The 20,231-nt window shown below is 42.6% G+C and overlaps 2 protein-coding genes across 3 annotated transcripts in view; one reads left to right on the plus strand and one right to left on the minus strand.

Annotated features, from left to right (window-relative positions):
* The window catches only part of nkd (naked cuticle), a 44,475-nt gene extending 24,372 nt beyond the window's left edge, over positions 1–20,103 (minus strand). For both annotated transcript variants that reach the window (XM_036816569.3, XM_036816570.3), the window contains exon 1: positions 19,022–20,103. In XM_036816569.3, the coding sequence (XP_036672464.3) occupies positions 19,022–19,085 (64 nt within the window). In that variant the 5' untranslated portion in view covers positions 19,086–20,103. The remainder of the gene's footprint in view (positions 1–19,021) is intronic.
* LOC118877523 (uncharacterized) lies at positions 6,262–7,003 on the plus strand. Its single transcript, XM_070996513.1, has 2 exons — positions 6,262–6,566; positions 6,632–7,003. The coding sequence occupies exons 1-2, from the start codon at positions 6,480–6,482 to the stop codon at positions 7,001–7,003; spliced, it is 459 nt and encodes a 152-aa protein (XP_070852614.1). The 5' UTR covers positions 6,262–6,479.
* Positions 20,104–20,231: the final 128 nt, after the last annotated feature.

The following is a 20,231-nucleotide window of genomic DNA, read 5'->3' on the forward strand; positions in this document are numbered from 1 at the left end:
CACACCTGCAAGAAAAGAGAAAAAGGGTTGCATTAGTCGGGGGAGTTATGATGAAAAAATGCCAACGATGTGGGGGATGACGGCCCGATGAAGGCATCAATCAGGCATGCTATCAATCAGTTTATTTAATCAACTAGAACGTGATGGAGTTGACATGTAAACATTGAGATATGCCGAGGGCTCGGGGAATCCCCCGAGAGGATGGTACTGGATTATGTTTGGGTTAGAAAAGGTTTTGTTATTTTGCTGGATGAATTACGGCTCAGTGCATCTATAAGGGTTTCCTTTGTAATGGAACTAGCTTACAGATTGGCTTGCTTTCATGTATCCCCTAGTTATCATTGGTGATTGAACTTCCTTTCATCCTGATATTTCCAATCACATAACATCTTTAGGTTAGGCAGGTATTTAACTTTTAAAAATACTAAAAATGTGACACTATATTGTACTTATAAATACTATTATATCAGGTTTTCTTTCAATACTTGTTTAGATATATTTTTTGGAAAGCCTTTCTAGAAAGACTTTCGTCTTAGTTGTCATTCCATCCCTGCATTTGACATCCTTCTCACTTGAATAACTCCTGATTATACTCTTTTTTCATAACGTTTATAAGGATTTACGCCCCCTATTTGGAGCCCCTCCCTGTCCGCCATCGTATGTTATGCCCATTAGGCCTAATATGCGTTAATGCTATAAATAAGGCCTCGTCGCCATACGATTATGGCATACTAACAAAGTTCGTTTTGTTTTTTGCACTCTGTACGGGAAGTCTCGGGGAGGCTGCTCGAGTCCCCAACTTCTTGGCAGGGCTCCTCCGCCACTCCGCTAATATGAAATGTAATTTACAGTTGCGAGGAGACAGCGCTGACAACAGGGCCAAGAGTCTTTAACGTCTTTAATCCAATTTCCCAGCGACATGAGACGTCGCGGACCGAGAATGAATACAAATGCGCCGTACGTGTTAAATTTTCCCAATTAAATGGGTTGGCGGAGAGTTATTTTCCCCGTCATTTGCAGCTCGTCCCCTAATCGATATTTATATTTTGTTGGGCCATTGACTTAATTTCTTCGTCTCTGCTTTCTGCACAACACAAATTATGCAATTCAAATTAATGCTGCCATTATCGGGGAGTTGAGGGTTATCCGAGAGGCTTCCCCACTGAGTCTTTTGTGTGTTTTCTTTTCTTTTCATTTTTTTTTGGTGAAATGAAATTAATCCAGCTTGGCAAATGCCAGGCACGTATCCCTGTGGATGAGTCTCCATTTCTGCTGTGTTTGTCTTTTGTCTTTCGTTTCTTTTCTTGTCGGCTTCCCCACACCAGGCCTGGTTTTTCAATAGCTTTCCATGCTGGCTAAAACCAATCCATGGCATAGAACAAAAGGCCTCCGGAGTTGCCTTAATTCTGTGTGCTTTGAAATCGAATTAGGGTACTGTGCGGATACATGTATGGCATATATGGATGTAAGTGTGTACGTGTGAGATGACCTCCGTGCACAGGAAAAAGTTCTTCCATCAGAATAGACCATATCAATAAATGCTTTTGTCTTACCACCCAATAAAAGGTATTTTTCGAGATACTCTCTATCAAAATCGAGCAAGTATGGCATTATTTTTCCCTGTGTGGCGTTGTCATTTCGGTTTTGGTGTTTTTCTGTTTTTCGCAATTTTAGGTGAGGGCCGGAGAGTGGGCTAAATTTATGCCTACACCCCCACCCCCAACGACTTTCACACACGTAACCTGGTTGACAGCTGTTGCCCAGAGCAGGGGGGTGGGGGGGAAAGTGGAGATGTTGCTGCCATGGCAAAGATAACCACCAAAAGGCGAAATAAGCAAAAATATATATAAGTATATACTACAGGACATATACGTTTAGGGGAGTGGCGTCGTTTGTAGGCCTTGCATTGTTAGCAGTTGGCAGTTACCTTTCGGTTAAGTCGGCTGAGGGGTGTCAGGAAGAGGGTGAGGGGATGAGACATGGCATAATTGGGCTACATTGGCATTTCACTTTCGGCCCAACTGCTGTCGCAGAAGAACAAGAAATCTAACGTTAAGGTGGGAAATAACCAGAATTGGTTGAGATGGGCTAACACAAATGTAAATGCCACGCAAACGGCATTGAATTGACCCAGTTTCTTGGTGGGAAAACAGGGGTTAAGTTGGCAGAGGCGACCAAAGTAGTGAGGAGGTTTTCCTTAAAGATCTTTAAGAATAAAAGAAAATAAGTATATCAAGTAATGATAACATATTTTGTATTCTCCATATTAGTTTTATTTCCCATTAGTTGATAATGATTCCTTTTACTTCCGCCCCTTTTATCTAAGTACATTGAAATCTTTATCAGTTCCCATTTAATTTTCCTTTATTGCCCTGTCTAAACTGCTTATTGGCATAGTAAATCTACATCAACAAGACGTTTTCCATTTCCTAGCACGTATTTTTCCGCTCGGGTCTTTTGTTTTCCCTCCGCACACATTGGCACCGACATCTTTGTCACCTGAACATCCTTCCGCTTCCGTTTACCTTCCTGTTGGGACCCCTATTCCTCCCCAGATTACGCAGCACACATGCACGGATCCTCCTTCCTTCGACCCTTAGGAAAACCTATCTCTATAGCTTTTTGTTTGTGCTGAAAATGGCTTCCCCCAAATTGGCCAAGGCCCTTCGCCTTCCAATTCCCATTTCCCCTACCTTCCAAAATGGCTGTCCGCTGTCTTAACGGAAATCTTCGCCGGCAATTTTCACACCAAAACGGAAAACACTTCCTACTACTTTAGACAATCCCAAATACCTTCATTATAGGGGGCCAGGAATCGGAATCGGAGACGGAATCACAAACGCAATCGAGAGACGGCATCGAAATGCCCTCCAGAGCATAAGCGTCTTTTATTTTATTGTTTTGTCAGCGCTTAAAAGAAATGTTTTTCCATTTAGCTGAACACTTATGAGTACTGTGCTCTGCGGATACGTTTTTGGGATTTAAAAAGGAAAGGCAGAGGAAAATATGAGGGAAATGCGAGTGAGCTTAGGGGCGAGTGAGTGTTTGTGCCATCGACGACGACTTTTCACACCACATCAAAAGGCGACGAGGCGAGTGCACTCAAGTGTATAAACAAAGGCGTTAAGTGTTTAAGTGCACGGAAATATCAGAGCCATGGATTGGCCTCGAACTCGAACTCCGATTCCTAAACACCCAGCTTTAATTTCGCTTTATGGCCCTGGCAGTTTAAAAGGGGCCAAAGAAACGCTAGAAAGATACTATAGAACGGCAGACACAAAGTTTAATTGCTGGCAACAGCTTGGAAGTAGTTACAGATAGAGCGGGAGCCACATAAAAAACCGCATTGGGAATGGACCACTCCAAAGAAGGAAAAAAAACCATGAGCCAGGCAAAGAAATATAAAAGAGCAGGGCAGATAGTCCGATAGAGACATTGGTGTATAATTTTATTGGCGCTCTGCGGATGCCAGATGGCGCCCAGAGCTTCCCCTCCCCCGTACTCCCCGTACTTACAGGTGGCTTATAGAGGTGCCCTTCGGGGAGGGGGTCTTATTCCTGCAGTTGGCTTAATTCAATGAAGCGGCTTAGGGCCACCATCAGCTGAGGCCAGCTTAAGTTAACAGTTTAAGCCGCAGCGCAAGTAACTAAAGCTGGTCTCTGGCCTGATTAGCTTAATTAAGAGAACGCCTGAGTTGGCCAGAGAATCCCCGTGGGAAGTCAACAGCTAATCAGCCAAGGATGGGTGAAAGCGACTGTTGATGGATGGCCCAGGTGATCGATTTCTAATTCAAATAGTCAGACATAGGGTATAAGAACAGAGGAAGATGGATGATAAATCACTCAGCTATAAAGTCACTGTAGCGTGATTGGTTTATTAACGAAGTGAGATTCGCGTGAGTTAGAATGGCTTACGTAAATTACACACAGGACAATCCCTTCTAATCGCAGACTAATGGCTAACAGAAAAAACACCAGCTTTAATGGCTTTCCTGGTCCGCTAGCTCTCCGCGTTTTTAATTGCTTGGAAAATGGCAACGTAAGTAACAGTTAATTGCCCTTAAGCAGCCATACCGGAGCACATGTACCCCCAATACCACCCCATAATCCCCTCCCAAGAACCGAACACACCTCCATCCCGAAACCCCACTGCAGTAAATAGTTTCGACGTTCGTTTTACTCAGCCTTTTTGCTGCCCATAATTAGATGCATGACTTGGCAGGGTCTTTTTATGTGCGGTTCGCTTGGTCCGTCTATAAGTCGGTCTATCCGTCCCCCTATTTCTCCCCATATCCATCCTTCTCGAGTTGCCGGTGCCGGCTACTCAATTAGCCAGAAAAGACATTAAACTTTCGCCCGGGGCAGCTGCAGAAGTTCAAGACTCCGACGTCTCTCCATGCCTAATGAAGTTAGTGCTGCACTAACCAAAAAAAGGCACACTAAAAAAACAAAATGCCAAAACAGCTAAAAAAATAAACACAACCATTTGGGAGCGCCACTTTTTAAAGCAGCTGCCGAAATTGAAAATCAACTTGAATTCCCTTCGCCACCTTTTCGCTGCTAAACGTACGCCATAAATAAAATGCGAATTTTTTCCAGAAAACCAAAACAAAATTGCTTGGTTCCCGGGGCAGAAAAGGGGCGGAAAAGGGGGCGGTGCTCGCTGCACTTGTCCGTGGCTTTTCCACAGTACGTGACTGGTTATCCCATATAGAAACTACTTCCCCCACCGGAACCTTTCCTGTTGCTGCAACATATTTTGCGTATCAAATTTGTGCAAAATACTCACAGCTCGATGGAATTCTATTGGGAAATATTTTTCAGCAGGGCTCCGAAAAGGGTATGCCCAAAAATTGCAGGAATGCTGGCTATTTAGGGTAGAATAAAATAAAATAAATTTGACATTAAAAACTATTACTTATAAAAAGGAATATTTAATAGATCAATTCAAAATTCTATCAGAATTTTAAACTTATCTCTTCAAGCTCGCTTAATAGCTATTATTTAATAATCCCCAATTTATCCGTAAGCTCCCCTGACAAAAAGAGTATGCCTGGTTTGCCTTATCACCCGGAAACACTTGCCATCAATTTTTCAGCAGCTCTCGCCCCAAATCTCCCACTCTCGTGTGGATTTGGGACCCGATCTAGGTGGCTAAACTCTCGCTGCTCCAGAGCTCTAAAGTGCATGGCGAACCATTAAAAATGAATTGCCCGAGCATATTTTATAAACGAAAATCATTTTCAGCAGAATTTGTTGGTGAAACAACAACCAGCGGCGGCGGCAACTATTAATAACAAAGTGTGGAGAAGCGAAGGCCCCGCGAACTCCCCTAATACAATCATATAAATTACACTGCCAGAGCAATCAATCAATGTCAAAGTCAGACTGAGTTGCGCTTATAGGCCCAGGGTCGTCCGAAACTCGGAGATGGTAGATGGGGTTGGGTTTCGGGGGTCGGGGTGGCTTTAAGCTAAGCTGCCACGTACTTGGCCGCTCATCAATTTCAATAAGCCGACCTCGGAGGGAGCTGGCAGTCCGGCCATTCCGGACAACAGACCACCGGCGAACCATTAGCACCTAGGCCAAGTGGCAGCGGCATTTGTCAAAGTCCCCCAATGTCCCATGCCAAAGTCCCGACATCCTCGCCTGTGTTTTGCATTTTAAATTGTGGCACAAATGAAATTGAAAATGGCTGCTAAATATGTGCAACAATGCGACAACATCGCTCAATTGCCAGCTCCTTTGTCTTGGGCGTATCTGTCCCTGTCCCTGTATCCGTAACTGTGCAAGTATCTGTATCTGCGTGTGGTGTCAACAATGGCAGAACGGAGCGCTTTGGGTGGCATTTCATTGACAGCAAGTCATAAATTCTACAAACGACAGCCGGCAAGTGGTGAATGACAGTAGAAAAGGAGTGGAGGGAGATGCGCAAGATCCACATAGGATAGTTTTTGCTATATGCAAATTTCGGGTGCAAAGGATAAGGATAACTAAGCGGAACCCTTGTTCTGCACTCCTTTTTTCTCATGGGAAAATATTATTGTTGAGGAGAACCTTCATCCAGACAAAGGTTCAAATTTTGTATAAGAAACTGGTATTTCAATTTATGTCCTTACAATTTATGGTATAGATGTATAGATGTATAGATTAGGTATAACTTTAAGATAATCTGTAAATCAAAAAATTATCTTCAGATTGGACTAGTCACTTTGTAGATTTTACTTTCAATTAAACCTTGTTAGCCAACCAGCTGTAGACCACTTTTTTAACCCACTCAATCTTGTCAATCAATGCCGGCTTAGCCTTTCTTTCCTAACCACAATGAAAACCAATTCGTGTTCCCACAACTATATAGACAATACCCAAAGACTTTCCCTACTCCCTGGACATGCCTCATTGTGTCGTTCCCTATAATCTCTTTCTTAATCACTCTGAACTCCAGTTACAGACTGCTGCCTCATCAATCAATCAATCACAATGAGGTCTTTTGAAGAAAGAAGAAAGACAATCACTTCGGAGAACCGCACCACAGCATCCCGCTCTAATGACGGCCGGGCACTTACGGTATCTGGAATCGGCTAAATCGGGCCTTCCACTTGGAATTAAAATGTAGCTCGCCTTTATCGCAGGGACCACACCCATGGCGGTTCCCTGGAACAGATGCAGATGCCCCTGCCATCCGATTTCAACCGCACTCGGGACCACAAAATGCCGGCATAACGGCAACACCTGCCCATCAGTTGGGTCACTTTGTCCACGTATGTGTCTGCGGAACGGAAGTGCATAGAAGAAGAGCTAATGGCGGTGGAAGGGAGAAGAAGCAGGATCCGACCAGCAGTAGGGTAACATTCGAGAGGGGGGACAAGATAGGAACGGGCACAAAATCGTCGGCGCCGCATTTTGGAGCAGCTGTGGATGCGGTTTATTCTTCGACTGAGGCTGCAGCGGAAGTTTTAACAACCGCCACACACACACTCACATGCACTGAGAAAAATTTGTGATATATATATATTATAATATAAGAGATCCGAAGATTATTAAAACATTATGTATAGATATACTTCCATTTAGATAAACTAAAAAATATTCTTCCACATTTTGTCTTATAATATTTTATATTTGCTTTCCATTTACTCTAAAAAATATTTCTGTATCACCTATAAGGACTTTAAAATAATTTTATAAAATTTAAAAATTCCTTTGTTACTTGCTCCTAATCAAATCAAGAACAATCTTTCTTATACATGTATATAAGTTTTCTAAGTATAGACCCTTAGCTAATTTTAGTGATATTCTGCAGTTTATTTTTATTATAATATTTATTATTGTCTTTTCACATAACATAAAAAACTTTTGTTTCATATATACAAGGTCTCAGAAATAATGTAATACAAAAATCATGTCTCTTTACGTATTGCTTATAAAAAAATAACAATCCATCTAAAATTGGCCTTTCCTTTCCTCAGTGCAGCTGCTGGGGGACACACACATATGGAAATTAAAATCAATTGCCATTGGAGTGGGATGCGGAGGAATCTCCTAAAGACACACACGACGCTCCGCTGCCATCATTAGCTGCAATCGAAATCGTAGTTTTGTTGCCGTGCATGTGTCATGCTGTTCTGCCTGCCATGAAAATCCCTGAAAAGACTGAGACTGTGCTCGCCATGTGTCCTGCCTATCCGACCATGGATCTCCTTGACGTTTTTATAGCTGCTAACAATGTGTCAGGTTTTCCAGGAACTCCGTTTCGGCTTAGCCCTGAGCCGGTTCTGTATCTTTGGCCTCTGAAGCGGATAATTAGGCAAATGTTTTGCCTGGCAGTTTGAATGAAACGCTGGATGAGTAAGCGGCCAAATATTCGTGGCAGAAATACGCTAGATCTCTGATAAAAGAGGGTTCAGACCGACAGTTGATGTATGGGTATTATCTGAAGTATTTCACGGAGATCGCTGGAGGAAGTGGGAAAGGTTGCTCGGAATGCAAATGGTGGCATCTATATGGGGCACAAGAATGTTGTACCAATGAGATACATTCAATAGATACAAACATTTTACAAATGTTTGACATTAAAGCGAATTAGAGATGACTATATAATATAACTATTTGTGACTTTCCAAAACTTAAAAATTGTAATTATATGTTGGTACTTCTTTATAATATCAACTATTAAGACCTTATAAGTCCAGACTCCCTTTTTTTTCCCCTGCGACTGCACATAAATTCTCTAATCCAAAGTATCCCAGATAGTTTAAGTCTGTTCAGCTGTTTTCATTCATTACGAGTTGAGACTTCCCCGTTCATCTTTTTATAGCACCTCAAGGAGCACCTCGAACACTAGGAAAAATTGCATTTTCTCTGATCCCCTGGCCTTTCCCCCTCCCCCACCATTTTATGCATATTTTTGGCATCCTCGGGTACCCTATTTTTATTATCGGAATGGGGGCCACACAAATTATGCGTAAATATGCGTACCTCCCTCCATCCTACTCTGCCATATTTCTCGTTTATCGTTTTGCAAAAAGTCAATTTTTTATAACGCACAGACCAGCGATGGGGGCCAGATAAACCGATCCGTACATATACAGATGTGTATATAAGAGTCGAAAAAATGATTTGTGGTTGGCTGAAATTGGCGCAACATTTCGAGGCAGGAACCCCAGTGGAGAAGGTGGGCAGGGAAAAGAATATGTAACAAATTTGTAATTTGAACGCCACAAATCATCATTTTGCATAATGATCAATTCATAAACGTCAAAACCTTGTTATTCCCAGTCGCCTGTGAAGTGAATTATGAGCGCTTTCTTGCTTGTGGAATTTTTTGACTATTTTCGAAGGGGGTGCCGGTGTAGGGTGTCTGTCGCGATTGCGTAGCCCGGAAATGTATATCCAGCGGCAGAAACAGACACATAATACCCTGCTCGACAGCAAAACGAAAAGACAGGCCAACTTCCTACGAAAACTAATTAAATAAATTGCATTAAATGCTCGGCGAGCAGTTGGTGTAGGGCCAAAACAGATATCTGATTACGAGGCGGCGTGGAAAGTTGTTCCTTGGACTTTCAGATATTATTAGGAAAGGTAATGTATATGGGGAAAAATAGTGAATGGGACGGAATTTTCATATATAGTTTATTATATAATAGAAAGTATTCACCAAGGAAAATTATTACGAAAACAAATATCGATTTGTGCATTTTGGTTCAGTGGAAATGAGATATTTTTAGTTTTATTTGTCTAGAAACATTGAACTTATTTTAGAATTCCATTTGCTGTTGCCCTTCAATACATAATTTAGTTCTCCTAATGTTTTTGCACACCATTAAAGCAGAGGGTACTTAAAGTTTCAAGCTGTGTTTATTAAAAATTCCCTTTTAAATTATCTACAAACAAAATTCATCAAAAGAGGGCAGAAGTAACGCAATCTAGAGAGCATTTGCCATAACTCCGACTGACAGATGGCTCCTTCCCGCTTCCTGTCGGCCCCTCCCCTCCGCCCACTCGGTTACCTTCTTGGGCAGCCTGCAGCATATCAAATTAACACAGACACGACGTCGAGGACCCGGGACTGTTTGCTGCCCATTAACTGTAGCACTTTTGGGGCACGGCTCCCCTCAGTTACTCCCCGTTAACCCAGCAGCTTCAATTTGTTGGTCAGGTTTTATGCGTACACACGGAGAAAAAGTAAACATAATATTCATACATGATTTTTAATAAAACAAAAATATTGATTCATTAACTTTTAAAAAATAAATAAGTGACCCCTGAAATTATATAGGGTGAATAGGGTAAGGTTAATCGGTAAATCGTTTCATTTTTTGAATGTTTTTTTTTCCGAAAATCAATATTTTTCAAAAGTCCTTAAGCAGAAAGTTGCTGACATCTACTAAAACTATTCCTGTAAAAATTCGATGGTTAAATTAAAGCAGAGGTAAATAACACAGCTCTTGGCGTAAGACAATAAATATTTATTTTTGAAAATTGTAGAGTAAGGTGACGAACTCTGCTCACATTTGACGTCACGTTCCAAATTCCAAATCAGTCTGATATCATGAGAATATAAAAACTAAATAATGGAACCTTCATTATCGACTAGATCAGTTATGAAGCTGCACTGTTACCCAGAATATATGATTTTTAGATTATTAAAACTATTATTTTTACTATCAAACTTCTTTGCAGCTCATACATTTTCCCCTGTGCTTCCCTATATATATGTGGCTTTTTAATGAGCATCGTGGCCGCATCGGGGAAACTTACAGCCTGAATCCCCGACTGACTGGTGACTCCAGCGATTCCGAGACCGAGAGTCCCGGCCAGGGCAAATTGCAGGTTCTCTGTCCCTTGTTCCTTCGAGCCCTGGCCACAAAGTGTTGCGTTGCACTCATATTTTGCCGTGTGCACCTTAATTATATGGCCGCCGACAGAAATTCAAGTGAAAAACGTTTCTCCGATGATGAAAACGAAGCGGCAGCCGCAGCCCCATCCGCGGAGGAGGAAAACGCGGAGAATGGGCGGGAAAATCAGAAGAAGAGGTAGCAAATAGTGGTCGAAACCGAAACCTAAGCCTATTTCGAGCCGCAGCCGCTGTTTAAACCATGAAAATTTAATGCCAGCTTACGGCGAACAATGCCCAATGGAATGTGCTGCGAGGGACGGGGAGGGCGTTCGGGGAATTTTTAGGACCGCATTTCCGCTTAGGCCCTGAAACGCCCGCACCAAGTATTAATTATGTACGCATAAAATATCTTTCGAGACCTTTCTTGGACCGCTATGAAACCCTTTCGGGTCCGACATCAATGGGATGCAAATTAACTGTACAAACATAAATAACACTTAAAATTCTCCGAAAAAAGAATGGATATGTATATCATCAGCATCAGCGGTCCTCTTGGCATTTGTCAAAGCAATAAAAATTGTTGGGCTTCTGTTTGATAAGAGTTTTTTATCATCTTGATGCGAGGGTCCCGTTCCTTCGTACCTTCGTCCCTTCATTAATTCACAGACACGCAGCGGTCCCTTTTTGAAATGTTCTCTCATTACCCTAGATACTTTTATGCTGGCTTTCCGCATCCGTATCTCTGCGTGCTCTGTATCTGTAGCTCAACTTGTTGCTGCCGCAGTCGGTGCCGTTTTTTCCCACACGTCTCACAGAGTCTTTAATGAATTGGAATTGACAGTTTGTTGGCATTTTATATCCACAAAAATACACATATATTTATGTGGGCTTTCGAGTACGCTCGTTTTTAATGTATCTGCAAGATGCATCATCAATTATTCAATAGACTGCACTGCAATGCAGTCAAACGAAAACTTTGCCCTCGCAGCCCCTGGGTCCCTGCCGCTGGAAAAGTGATTAATTGGCGCTACAAATTTATGACGTTGTACGGCCGACAGCGAGTTGAATGTATGATAAAGCCCGAAATGGATAAGAGTTCACCCTCCGCCACCAAGCCCCTCCCCCAAGCGATTAAAACTTTTCGTCAGTCAGGCGAACTTCAACTTCGTAAATACATTAAAGTATCCGCATGTGTACGTGCGCGAGTTGTTTGCTTGTTTGTTGTTGTTTGTCCTGTCATTATGTTTATTGTTATGGTCTTCGTTTTGTGCAATAAATATTATATAAATCATGAAAATAATTTATATGGCTATATTTACTCGATACAACGGACCGAACTCCTAACGAGGTTTCCATAGATACTTTGCGGTAATGGGAAACTTTGATATATGATCGCTTGAAGGTTGGAAGTTTGTCTTTGGACAAAGTTCTTAAGAGGGTTCTTCAGTGTTTTAGAAGATATATTTTGGTTATTTAACAAGCATGAATAATTTATTTATTCAGATCCTTACAGTATCCATAAATTCTTCAATAGTAGGTCTCGTATCGCCTGACCAAGTAGCATACTTTCTCCAAATTAACACTTCTTAAACCTCGGATAATGAACAACTATCCCTCCATTTTTTTCAGACTTTAAGTACTTGCCTTGGGCATTTTTCATGTTGTAATTCAACGCTTTTTTATGCCGCTCTGACCACACCCACAACGGCAACCATAACAACGAAACCCTCTTCACTTCCCCAACGAATTTTCCCAGTTGGTCGGCGGTACCAAAAATCTTTACAGGCAATGAGGGTCCATTGTTATTATGATTATTTGTAATGTATGTGAGCGACTTGGGGAAGGGGGAAAACGAGAGTGGGGAAAGCCCAGTTCAATGCTTTTAGGTTCTATTCGGGCTGATTGTTTCCCCTGACCCCTCGTCTCTGGGGCTTGAGCTATCCACCGGGATTGTGTTAATCATGCTACATTGCAGCCGTTCCACAATAATCATAATAATCGAGAGTACAACAACAACAAACAACATCATTATTTTGGATATTTATGATATTTATGTAAGCTGTGGGATGGGATGGGCAGACTGTAGATGTGCGCCACGATTGCTGTTGCCATGGCTCTTGATAAAAATTTAATGTAGCATGTTAACAAGCGACCCGTTATGATTACCCCAAGCCCGTTCCCGATACAATACCAATCCAATCCCGACAATAACCGAAACGGAGAATGGTAGAGTGGTAGAAAAACTATTGTAGAACACAGCACAATCCCGGCAATTCCAATACGAAAATTCTGCAGTCCAATTTCCCATTCGACGATGATGATGTCGGCTCCACAGACGACTCAACTTAACCCCTGGCTGGCGGAGGAGGAATTGGGACGGCGGGGCAGCGGGGGTTAAGCAATCCCAAACCGAAATGTAGGTGCGCCACGCCGAGCTGAAAATAAAGTTGGAACTGGAACCTGAAAAGCTGAGGCCTTCGGTCGACGGAGGAAATGAATAATCAATAATCACAATTGAAAATTTTCTATAAATTGGCAAATGCCGGCAACATAACAGTTTAATTTTTGTCTGCGGCAGACGATTGAGGGAAATGGGTTTCTATTTTATTTTCAGGGCTGAGAGAGTGGGAAAACTGTGGAAGGAGCTTTTGGCCATGGAGCTAAGAGAATTATGCTTTTCCTTTGATAAGTTCCCTTTGAAGCGGCGTTTGAAGTCACAAATTAAATAAGACTGGATTTTCGGTTGGTTCTTTGAAGGTCTTTGAAATTGTACGATGCTATTGGGTTAGAAATAAATGTATTTATGGGAAAGAAATACGAATCTCGGAGTTATACAGTTTTAAAACGAAATTTAAGCTAGGTCTTAAACTGGCAAACTAATTTTCTGGAATATTTAGCCATGGACTATGACTAGCTGGCAAACAATTCCCAGTGAATTTTCCTCTTCCAAGCTGCCATCATGGAGCTGCAAGCCATCCATTATCTATTCTCATTCCCAAAAGCACTTAGCTTCTGTTGTTGCGGAGCTTTTGCATTTTAAAGTATCTCGCCCGCAAGCCCCACTTTTCCACTGCAACACGTTTTTATCATTTAACTAGGTGGATGGGCGGGGTGGCCATGGGGAGTTGGGGGACAGACCCCGAAAATAAATCCCGTCCAGAGGAGCCAGCACTCTCGCATCAACAGCGTGGGAATTAATATCAATGTCGTTGTCGCTGGTGGAGGAGCTGCTGCTTTTTCCGCTTTTCCTGCTGCTATCAGCTCTCAATTTTCCGGCACAGCCACCACGGCGTATGTGTAATGCCCATTTTTTGTTGTCGCTCGCTACGGTTTATACCCTGCTCCTATTTTTTCTCGTTTTTTTGCTTTTTATCAATTAAAAGCCACTTCAAAAGCGGAAAGTGTGTGTGTGCCGTTGACACGCACACACAAAAAGCGGTGGAGACACCCAAATGCCCCCACATACTGCCAGATTCACACACAGATACTACGGGTATCCATAGTTCGCTTTGTTGTCAGTTGGCTTGGTTTGCTGGTTTCTGTTTGTTAGCCGCCTTTGTTTTATCTCCTTCCCTGAAAGCGCCTGCCATTCCACTTTAGTGAAATAAAATGGAAAATCATTAAATACTGATCATTTCCATATGTGGCTGGCTACAGTGGACTGTCGGAATGCCTTCTTTTTGCTTTAAAAATCGTATATTTAAGTGAGTGGAAAATAAATGTCAGATCAGAGACTCTTATTAAAAAATTAGTGCACTTTAAATGCTGATTATTTTTTAAATACATTGTTACTTAGGTATTAATTCTTATAAAATATATTTTCCCTAAGAAGTAAGGAATCTGAATATATTTATGGGTTCCCCTTCCCCACAACAGCATTTCTGACTCTGCCGAATAATTCGGAATTTCCACTTTGGTGGGGTCTTCCCCAAAAAGTTTCCCAGGCCGCTTTTCTCAAAGCACATACACACACACCCATGCAGGCAGTGGCCACATGTTTGGCGGCTTTTTCGCTTTGACATAATCAAAACCAAACCGAACCGAACCGAACCCAAACCCAAACCCAAGCCGAGCGAGCAAATGACGCGACGATCCCCAAAAAATACTCGAAAGCGGCGAAGAGCGGCGGTGGCGGCGTCCACTCAAAGCTAATGACCGACAAAGCGTTTTGTATTATTTTCAATTTCATTTTCACTATACACAAACTATGCCCCCAGCCCCCCAAAGCCGCTGGGCCCCCGATTTTACACCCTTCCCCCTTGGTGACAACACTTTTCGCCTCGGCCTCGCCACGCTTCGCCTTGCCGTGCATTAAATATTATTAAGATAAGGGGGGTTCGCTTATCAATCAGACGTCAGAGGTACCGACCCTCGTATATATAATTTGCAAAGAAGAAGAGCCAACACGGTTCTTCCATCAGAGTTATTGGAACAAACTGGCACTATGTTTCCGTAAACATTTGCTTACAGCTTGTTTTCCTTTTCTTGTTTAGAAGGAAATTTGTCAAAATAATCATAATAGGTTGGTAGTATAAAATGTGAAGTATTTTCAAGTTTATTATGATATATTGTGTATTCGTTTATCTGAAAACAAAATACCTGGTACTAAACATTTAGTATCCCCGAGACACTCTTTTTTCAGCGATTCAGCAGAAGTTACGACCCTCTTAGGTAAGCTTAAGCTTGGTATTTAGGCTAGAAGTTATGGCCAGGTGGGCGAAAGGCATTGTAGGGGTCGTGGTATTTGCTCATTCAGCCCCGAGTGCGGCATAATTCCGAGAAGAGGCCCGAGAGCCAATTGCTAAATCAACACAAACAAAAGCCGATGACCAAAACAAAAACCTCAAAAGTCATTACATATATCTTGAGCAACCCCAGCCCCCGGGAAGCCTGCAGAAATGCAGAAGCTACGAGCTAACAGCTTTTTATCTTTTGGCACAAGGCGGCACAGCATTGTTTTGGTTTGGAAGTAGCCTCCGAAAAACCAGTCCGTCGAGCTGGACCAAAACGAAAGACCCATCCGATTCGATCCGAACCGAACCGGCCATATAGGGTCGCTGGCATGTCGAAAGGCAGAGCGGCCACTTCCTGGCTAATATTACGAAAATTGCTTATACCAGGCTATTGCCCTGCCGTCCCTCCCCACCTCGAGTTCTGTGGATCAGCCAAAAAGTGCCAAGTCAAAGTTGGTAGTTGCAGCTTGAGCTGGAGTTGGAGTCGGAGCCCTCTTCCCGGACCTCGCGGAGGGGTCTTGAGCCCGGTGCGGTTCGAGCCACGTTGCTTTCGGCCTGTCATGAAGGCAATGCCGACGCGATTCGCCTGTTGCCTTCTACCGTAATTCACAACAACCACAACCATAATAATAACAGCAACAGCACGGCATCGAAGAAAAGCCAAGGCAAAAGTTGTGAAACCCGCACAAGACACAGTGGTCACATACAAATTGGCAAGGGGAGGACGGAAAAGTAGGTAAGGTATTTCAAATATTCATAGACACATCGTTAAAAAAGAAGTCCACTACCGAAAATGGGTTTGATTTTTTACATGTCATATTTTAAAAATTTTATTTCTGAATGTAAACTGTCCTTACACAACTAACACTATAAGTAAATAGCTTTTTTCTACCCCTAAGTCCAAAAACATTTAGCTAGCCTTACCAGAGCCCTAAGGTTCTTTGTCTACATATAAGAAAGTGCACTTTCTACAGTAAGCAAGAAGAATATATTTAAAACTTTAATAGACAGTAAAATAGTGTTAGGTATAAGAATGTATTTAAATGAGGCAAACACGTTTAAATAATAATAACAATCCAATTTAAGTTATTAAGTTAACCAGTTAGTTAATAGTAATTGTTATAGTGTTTAATAACTAATACTGTTTGTTAGAGTATTGATAATTTATATTTATAACATACGATTAGTTTCTATAAAGTAAGATAATGATAGTGCTGGATAAACAGATATGAAAGTAAGTTCATAGGACAATTAATATTTAAAGAACTCTTTTAAAATAGGTGTTATATAAAGACAGTAGAAATTCTTCTCTTTCAACTACCATATCATATAATTATAATGATTTAAGAACGCTGCTCCTCATCTACAAAATCTGCCTATTCAATCTATAAGTATGTTTTAGAATAGGTCTGTTTTACAACGTGTCTATTAAATCGTATTTAATCTGCTTAAAAACTCCAGAGCCTCGATGGCCTTCCAGCTCAAGTTTCATACTTTCCCCTCCCGAAGTACCTCCGATAATCCCCATTCAAACACACAACTTCGAACCACTGTGGACGGCCTCTGGTGCCGCGCCTCAAAGCAAAAAGCGCATCTTTTGAACAGAGCGCAAAGCGCAGCTTGGCAGTCGCAGCATCGGCGCGGTGTGTATCTCAAAGATACAAACAGAGTGCGCTCGTTGGATCGCTAGATCGCCGTTCCTCAGTCTTTCAGTCCCTCCGTCCGTCCGTCTGTCGATCGTCGTTTGGTCTCTAAACCGCTTTTGTGTAGCCGCTGCCGAGATGTTTGGCATAGTTGGCCTGGCCGCGGAACTGGTTGGATGTGGATGTGGATGTGGATGTATCTTCGAGATGGAGTTGGGGAGTTTCTCAGTTTTGGATGGCGGTGGAGGATGGGGCATGGGATTGGGAATGGGAGGGGGAGCTTGCAACGACTCTGCCGCCTGCCGCTCAGTTATTATTATTTTTGCTTGCGGCGGCGGCTCGACGACTTGCTGCCGCTGATGCCCGATGTTATTGTTGTTGTTTTATCAACGTGAGGGTTTTAAAAGGTTTTTGTGTATGAGTCGGTATGGTATCGGTCTTGGCCTCGCAGCAGCTGCTGCTTTCTACACAGGGAACAATTATGTTGCAGTGATAAATGGTATTGCAATTTACACCGAATTAATGTTCTCAATAAAGCTGATGATACTTAAGTATATTTGGGGACTTATAAATTAGATATAATTAAAAGGCGAATAAAATTAGCTACTGTGAATAGTTTTTTATCTATCTAATTATTTATATCCGAAAATCGTTCAGTAGATAATCTAATCTATAGTAAACAGAAAAGTTGAATGACCGTAAATTGCAATATTAGGTATTTTCAAGGACCAAACTGCCCTGAATCTATAGGCCCATCTAATTTCTCCCTGTGCACTCCATCAGCAACGGCAACTCCACCTCCATCGCGGCACCGACTTGCCTTCGGTTTTACCTGCAACAGGTAAGAAATGTTCGTACGTTGTTTTTAAACGGCGTCGGCATTTCAATTCGCTTTATTTTCATTTTTTGTTCCACTCTCTTCCCGTTTGTTGTTGTGTAGTATTTTCGAGGCTGCTTTCTTTGAAGTCGCATACTTCGGTGTGCCTTTGGAGGTTTCCTTTGAATTCCCCCTGCATCTGCCAGCAATTAGTGTACGGGGCTTGTCGTCCTGCAAAGGGTTCAAAGTGTTGCCCTGGCATTTAATTGGCGCAGACCAATTGCCAGCCGAGGAAGAAATCTCTCTCTGGGGCTTCAAAACGAAAAAAGGAAAACAAAATACTCGAGAAACATAATGGGGCAGGGGGCCCCAGAATATTTCCAATGAATTTGTGGACAGAACAGAGGAAAAAAACGGCCGGAGGAACATTGATTGATTGATGTTCCTTCAGCGATTCGGACATCAACGTCGCTCGTTCGGCGGAAAGGTCGTCCGATATTCCATTTCCAATTCCAATTCCGATCCCACTTAGAGAGCGGAATCGGACCCGGGTCTTCGCGGCCCCTTGTTTATTTACGCTCATGATATGTGCTACCCATGACTAAGGAGGCGATCTCTGAGCAGCAGCAGGAGCCACAGCGAATCGTTCTATTGATCGTTCGCGATCCCTTCGCTCCGCTTCGATCGGTTTCCAAAAATTCTATTTATTTTCCATGGGTCGCCTTCCTTTTGATGTGCTCTGCAGTGGTGTTTTTCTTCTTCAGCACCATGCCCGATTTCTCGTTCTATTTTTGTGTGTCGCTTCCCTGCCGGTCCCCTCCCCATTTCCAGAGACCACAAGCGAACGGCTGTGTATCTTCCAGATAAAACTGCAGCCGGGGGATTGCCTACATTTTATTTTCAACTTTTAGTTGTTCGCCGTAATTATTGGAAAAGGATGTGGGAGAAGCCCTTGACTCAATGAATTCTGAATAGTAGGTATGTGTGGATAGGGCTGTGTGCGAGCGGGTGAACAATTGTTTGGGAGAAGGTAATATTTTAGATCTCCGGCCCAGATAGTTGTATGTTAATGGGAATGGCCTTCGATAAGGGGCAACAGGAAAACGAACAAGGATGATAATCTGCATGGATTAATGGTTTCGCTTGTAGGTAATAGTTTTAAGTTGCTGCTTTAATTGTGATTGCCATTCTACACCCGGAGAAGTTTTATAAATTCAAATATATTTCAAGAACTCTGACTCACTGAATCGCCATTTAACAACCCATATCTCAACATCACAATGTAATTAATGCCGCGTATTTAAGAGATATCCTCCACAACTTCAAGGGAACCCCTGACGCATTTAATCTTTCAATTTAATTTACTTGGGCATTGCAAACAAATTGTTTCCCTGAATGCTATCGCCCGTCCCCCGAACTTTTCCATATCTGCTGCCAACTATCTGGAAATTCACTAAACAAGTTGAGAACGCTTGGCTTTCGCTTACCTGAGAATTGTTTGTAGCCGCCGAGAATTTTATGCTTCCACCATTTGACAATGTTGCCCGCCATCTCTGCCCGAGTATATATAAATGTTTCTATATATAAGCTGGTTGAGGATGCAGTTACTTGGCGGTGTCTTGGATTTTTCGGTGTTTTTACTTTTCCGGGTGGCGGTGGTTGGGCTGGAAATTTACGAGTCCTGGGAGGAGGAGACCTGCAGCAGCAGCCCAAAATGTTTTACGGCCTTTGTGTGTGCGTTCTGCGCTCCCTGGCTGGCTATCCTTTTGTGTAAGGATCTGAGGACTGAGACTAATATACTCCAGGTAGAGAACGACCTCCAGTTCCAGTTCCAAATCCACCGTGCTTAGGCGCTGCCGCTGGGCGACCTTAATTTGTATCTGGTATTATTTTCGACTGTGCGGGTGGCAAAGTTACCAGTCGTGGCCGTAGTCGTAGTCGTAAAAGTTTTTACAGCTCTGGTGTGCTGCATTTTAGTTTAATTTGCGCATATTGCGCTGCTTTATTTGATCTACGTGTGTGTATCTTGCAGATACTCGTACTCGTACTCGCATTCGTACCTTTGTGCCCGCTGCGCGCGTAATTTTAATTGTAAAACATTTTCGCCGACTCGATTTGTTTTTCGCCAGCCGTTTTGTTGTTGTATTTTGCTTTGCGGCGACGTAAATAACTTGGCGTATAAACAACAAAAAACAACAAATGCAAAAGGCAGAAACACGATTTATTTCCAAACGATTGCGACGATGGCGACTGCGACGTCGATTTTCGGGGGGTGGCGTACCGGTTGTTTTTATTATTGTTGCGGGGGCGGTTTTTCGTTTTTCGTTTTTGGGTTTTCACTTGATTTTCCTCTCGGGCCACAAAATAAAGGCTTCACTGTGCGTATCTCGCGGATACATTTATTCATTCATTCGATCAATTTCCGATTTTGATGTTAACTTCACTGGGCCACAAACAATCCATTCGGTCAGTAGTTGTTTTGGTGGGCCAAACTACGCGTATCTTTCAGATACTTTCGCTGTATCTCGGAGTCTCAGTTCACACGTCTATTCGAATTGACGGACGAAAACAATCTGAAAACGCCGAGACATTCGAGAAGCGCCGACACAGTGGTTGGGTAGGTGTTCGAAATTCGAGCTGCGCTCTTTCGGGCTCTCTTCGCTGCGTTCTCCTCTCTCTTTCGATTCGGAATTCGAA

This window comes from Drosophila suzukii, chromosome 3 (genome assembly GCF_043229965.1).
Source record: "Drosophila suzukii chromosome 3, CBGP_Dsuzu_IsoJpt1.0, whole genome shotgun sequence".
Classification (NCBI taxonomy): domain Eukaryota; kingdom Metazoa; phylum Arthropoda; class Insecta; order Diptera; family Drosophilidae; genus Drosophila; species Drosophila suzukii.

What these genes read in the sequence shown, in the direction of transcription:
- LOC118877523 (XM_070996513.1), top strand. Translation starts at nt 6,480, where the DNA reads ATGAGGTCTTTTGAAGAAAGAAGAAAGACAATCACTTCGGAGAACCGC. An exon ending in ATGACGGCCGGGCACTTACG is followed by an intron (nt 6,567 to 6,631) that starts GTATCTGGAATC and finishes CCTTTATCGCAG; the next exon opens with GGACCACACCCATGGCGGTT.